Below are 4597 nucleotides of genomic sequence, written 5' to 3' on the forward strand. Positions count from 1 at the left end.
TTCTTCCCGATTCACAGCCGAACGAAACAAGGGAAAATTACGGTCTCTAAGCTGCTATTATGTCTACTTAACCTTATTCCCGATTCACTGCCGAACGAAAAAAAAAAGGTAAAATTAGGGTCTGTTCCCTAATGTCGCAGCAACAAAAATTAGGGTTTAGTGTTTCCAGCATTCGTGGCTTTTGTCTCACTAATTTCTACCTTTTTGGGTTTCAATCTAGAATCTGGTGCGATTGTTTTTGCGGTTTGCGATACCTTCACAAAAAAATTAAGGTTGTTTTTTATTTGATAATTAGGCTTTGGTTTTAGGATATGTTGGATTTTTAGTCTTATTTTTTGGTTTTAATTAGGATATGTTTTTGCTATACATGGTGCATTTGTGTGTTGTGCATTTTGTTGTGCATATATTGATTTTACTGTTTTCGTTTGGCTGTCGTTGTTGGTTGTTAGTTAATTTATAACAAAGATCATGTAATTTTGTAGAAGCTACTTCACCATCCGTTCAGTAGTGGTGTTTTGCTCGAGGTCTTCAAGTAGAAACAGAGACGTATCTAAAACATCGAACTCGCCGATTCAAATTCAATAAAATTGATTCTCTGGTCAGAGGTGGCCGATATATGGTTAGAAGACGGGTTCCATATGTACGGTCATATGCGGTTTTCATATACACGCACATCAGGTTAGACTCAGACTATTTAAATTGGTAAAGAAATTGAACTATTTTTTTAAAGAATAAGATATGGAATTAAGGTAGAGTTTTTAGAACAATAGTGATGCATATCATGATCTTGATTTGATATTTTAGTTATCATACACATTTTCAATTATACAAAAGTTCCAATACCTTAATCAAGATAGCTGACCTGATTAATGGCATTGTGCTCGAATCAGATAGTTTGTAAACTAAAGTGATAGAATTGCAAAACGCGTATTTGAATATGGTGGTTCTTACATATCGGTCTTAGGTTGTAACTTGATCATGAGCGAATGTGTTGATGTTATCTAAATATGAATTAATTTGGAGTAATTTGGATTATCTGAATATGATGGGCTAGCACTGCTAGCTACATATCATTTTGGGTTGGTTCATCTAAAACCCCTTCAGCCTTTTTTTTCCATATTAATCAGTATGTTATTATATAAGCCATTATTTCATAGATAATATAATAATTTGAATAGAATGGTTAGGAGGTTTTATGATATCAATGGTATAAATGACGTGAGAATTTTGCTGATCACACACTGTTGGAAGAACTCGCTATCCCTGCCACACTGTTAGGAGGTTTTATGATATCGATGGCTTGAATATTCTAACAAATATTTAGAAGTTTTTCTTTTATATAAAGCTTCATTTGAACCAAGGCAAATTTTGAAAAGTAGCCACTGCTATAGCGAACCAGAACAAGAAAAAGTAAAAAATCAACACACTTGCCAACTGATGCAACGCAATCCAGCAACATACAAGGTACAATAACAATACATAAAGAAAAAAGAACATGGATATTAGACTAAATCATAACTCATAAATACAGGATCGTCTGATGATGTTGGAAGGCACAATCGAAATTATACAAACACACAAAGAATGGTTCTATTACGGATGCCCAACGTGTAAAAAAAAGCTGAAAGGAAGTCCGTCATACCTATGTGGAAACCACGACACCAAAGGACAATACATAGTCAGGTAAATCTCACAACACTACTCGCACTATAGTCAGGTAAAAAATTGAATTATTTTTTTAATGAATTATGGAGTTAGGGTAGAGTTTTTAGAGCAACAGTGTATGCATATATGATCTTGAATTGATATATTAGAGTTATCACACACGTTTTAAATTATGAAAAGGTTCCAATACCTTGATCAACTTAGCTGACTTGATTAATGGCATTGTGCTGTAAATAATACCTGAATTCGAATCAGATAGTTTATAAACTGAAGTGATAGATTTCCAAAATGCATATTTGAATATGGTGATTTTTTACATATCGGTCTTAGATTGTAACTTGATCATGAGCGAATTTGTTGATGTTATCTTAAAATGAAAGTATACTTAACATGAAACTTAATTTAGTTATTTAGGATCATTTATGATAAATCTTAACCTGTTGCAAGTAATTTGGATTATTTTAATATGAAGTAATGGTGGCCCATTTCCTTATGATCATTTATGCCATACATTGTGATTTGTTGCATGTATACCTAATATGAAACTTGATATGCAGGCCACTTACAAGTGATATTCATTAGTTTTAGGTTATGCATCCCTTCTTACATAATTATATCTTTAATTTTAAATCTGAATGCTTGGGATGCCACATTGTACCTATAAACAAAACTAAGACAAATAATGTACTAATACCATATTACTATAGCCGCAGCACAGACAACATCCAACCATCACTCCCAACAAAGAACATGAAACGAAGGAAGCACAACCACCAAAAGAACACTCTAATACGAAGACGAAGAAGCGAAGAAAAAGAAAGACTTGGCAGTAATCAGCAAGCATGTGTGTAATAAAACAAGTATCTAATAGTAGTAGCCCTTTTGCTCATGTAAATAGGTAGCACTACATAGTAACCAAGTGTAATAACCTAATGTTGACACTATCGTATAATATAAGGAATCCAATACTATTAGCTACGTAAAACGACCACAAGCCGCTCTCTCCATCTTCATCGCTGCCTCCACCCATCGTCATCTTCATCGCCGCGATTTGCATGCCATTAGATAATAAAACGGCTATTTAGGGTTGTAATCATGATACGATTTTCAGGCGATTGTTGATGAGCAACGATTGAAGTGTTTTCCCTTGATAATTTGATCGTTTAAAACGATTAAGACGACGATTTAGGGTTTCACCGTTTTCCTTCTAAAGTTAGGGCTTCTTCGATTAAAACATCTGAAGTCGAACGTTTTATCAGGTTATGTTTATCTCTTTTTCTTAGATTTATTATGGGTTAGGTTTACTGAATTCTTAATTAAAAGTAATGTTTTTGATTCGTGTTTTTTTTTTTTTTTTTTTTTTTTGGCAGATGATGATGCTTAAAAGTGGATTATAGAATTGAGAATTTGGACTGTGAAAGAACTTAAATATCATAAATATTATGTTCAAGTAAGTTTGTATTTTTGGTTGATTATTGTTTCTCTTTTTTATTCATTGATACTGAACAACATGAACAAGATAGATATTATATTTTTTCATACTATAGATTCATTTTATGACTCTAATTAATTAATTGATTGTAGCAGCATAGAAAAATATATGGGAAGGATCAAGGTGTTTCTGCTACGTACCAATCTATGATGTTCATCTATATATTACTAATCATTTACATTATTGGTTTGGACTTAGAATGCTATCATTCATATCGTTATAGTCTGACAGTTTCTTTCATTTTTGTTAAAAATTTATATTGAGTACTAACAGTATAGTTGTCATGTATGATTCTGCATTACTGTTTTTAGCCAACGTTTTATTATTAGACAAGAATTGAAAGTCTACTATGATTTGCGTAGAGTGTACTCATTTACCTTGATATACTATTAGCCTTTCCATTTTCAGTAGCTTTACGTTACACCCATTGAAAGGACCCGTTCATATACATTATAAATGATTGACAATAGTTGATTACATCGCGAGGTACTTGACCTCTATATGATACATTTTACAAACATTGCATTCGTTTTTAAAAGACAAACTTTCATTACATCGAAAGTTGACGGCATGCATACCATTTCATAATATATCCAACTATAATTGACTTAATAATAATCTTGATGAACTTGACGACTCGAATGCAACGTCTTTTGAAATATGTCATGAATGACTCCAAGTAATATCTCTAATATGAGCAAATGCACAGCGGAAGATTTCTTTTATACCTGAGAATAAACATGCTTTAAAGTGTCAACTAAAAGGTTGGTGAGTTCATTAGTTTATCATAAACAATCATTTCCAATAATATAATAGACCACAAGATACTCATATTTCAAAAACAATCTATGCAGGTCTGCTCACTGCTGTAAAATCATTCATACGATATATAAACACCTGGTAATCGACCTTAACAAGATGCATATAGAATATCCCCGCATACCGGCATTCCGCACGGTCATGCAAAAAGCATACAAATAGGTCACTCTTTTAAATATGATGGTTGTGTACACCTCACAAACAGATCATATCTTTTAAAGCTGGCGGTTGTATACCTATATCGAAGTACTAAAGCAGTTCAAATTCTCTGACTGGGGCTTGTCAGTGCCAATAGATCTATCTTTAGGATTCGCGTCAATTAGGGGCTCGGTTCCCTAATTCTTAGATTACCAAACTATAAAGGGGTGATATCCGGTGTATTCGTAACTCAATCGTAAAATGTTTTTAAGTACTTGTGTCTATTTCGTCAAACATTTATAAAAGCGCATGTATTCTTAGTCCCAAAAATATATATTGCAAAAGCATTTAAAAAGGGAGTAAATGAAACTCACGATACTGTATTTCGTAGTAATTATGCATATGACGGCACTGAACAAGTGCAGAGTTGGCATCGGATTCACGAACCTATATCAATTATATATATATTAACACATTTAATCG

At 32.9% G+C, this 4597-nt stretch overlaps 1 protein-coding gene across 6 annotated transcripts; it reads left to right on the plus strand.

Moving 5' to 3' along the window:
* The first annotated feature begins 252 nt into the window (after window positions 1–252).
* Window positions 253–3484, plus strand: LOC139893071 (uncharacterized). 6 transcript variants are annotated; one of them, XR_011774323.1, is made up of 7 exons: window positions 253–272; window positions 483–678; window positions 1179–1464; window positions 1532–1683; window positions 2373–2924; window positions 3036–3115; window positions 3253–3484. XR_011774323.1 is itself a non-coding variant. In XM_071876206.1 (6 exons), exons 1-4 carry the CDS (start codon window positions 639–641, stop codon window positions 2515–2517), a joined length of 477 nt encoding a protein of 158 aa, XP_071732307.1. In that variant the 5' UTR covers window positions 481–638; the 3' UTR covers window positions 2518–2924; window positions 3036–3115; window positions 3253–3484. The 6 variants fall into 6 exon arrangements, 3 of the variants coding, with proteins under 3 accessions (XP_071732307.1, XP_071732308.1, XP_071732309.1); XR_011774324.1 differs by having other exon boundaries at window positions 1188–1464; XR_011774322.1 differs by having other exon boundaries at window positions 483–1464.
* Window positions 3485–4597: the final 1113 nt, after the last annotated feature.

This window comes from Rutidosis leptorrhynchoides, chromosome 2 (assembly GCF_046630445.1).
Source record: "Rutidosis leptorrhynchoides isolate AG116_Rl617_1_P2 chromosome 2, CSIRO_AGI_Rlap_v1, whole genome shotgun sequence".
In the NCBI taxonomy this organism is placed as follows: domain Eukaryota; kingdom Viridiplantae; phylum Streptophyta; class Magnoliopsida; order Asterales; family Asteraceae; genus Rutidosis; species Rutidosis leptorrhynchoides.

Bases quoted from the DNA above. Each gene is read 5' to 3' on its own strand.
- LOC139893071 (XM_071876206.1), top strand. From the start codon at position 639: ATGTACGGTCATATGCGGTTTTCATATACACGCACATCAG. The intron at 679-1,324 runs GTTAGACTCAGA...ACAAATATTTAG, and splicing joins TTCATATACACGCACATCAG to AAGTTTTTCTTTTATATAAA. The intron at 1,684-2,372 runs GTAAATCTCACA...ATATTACTATAG, and splicing joins AAAGGACAATACATAGTCAG to CCGCAGCACAGACAACATCC.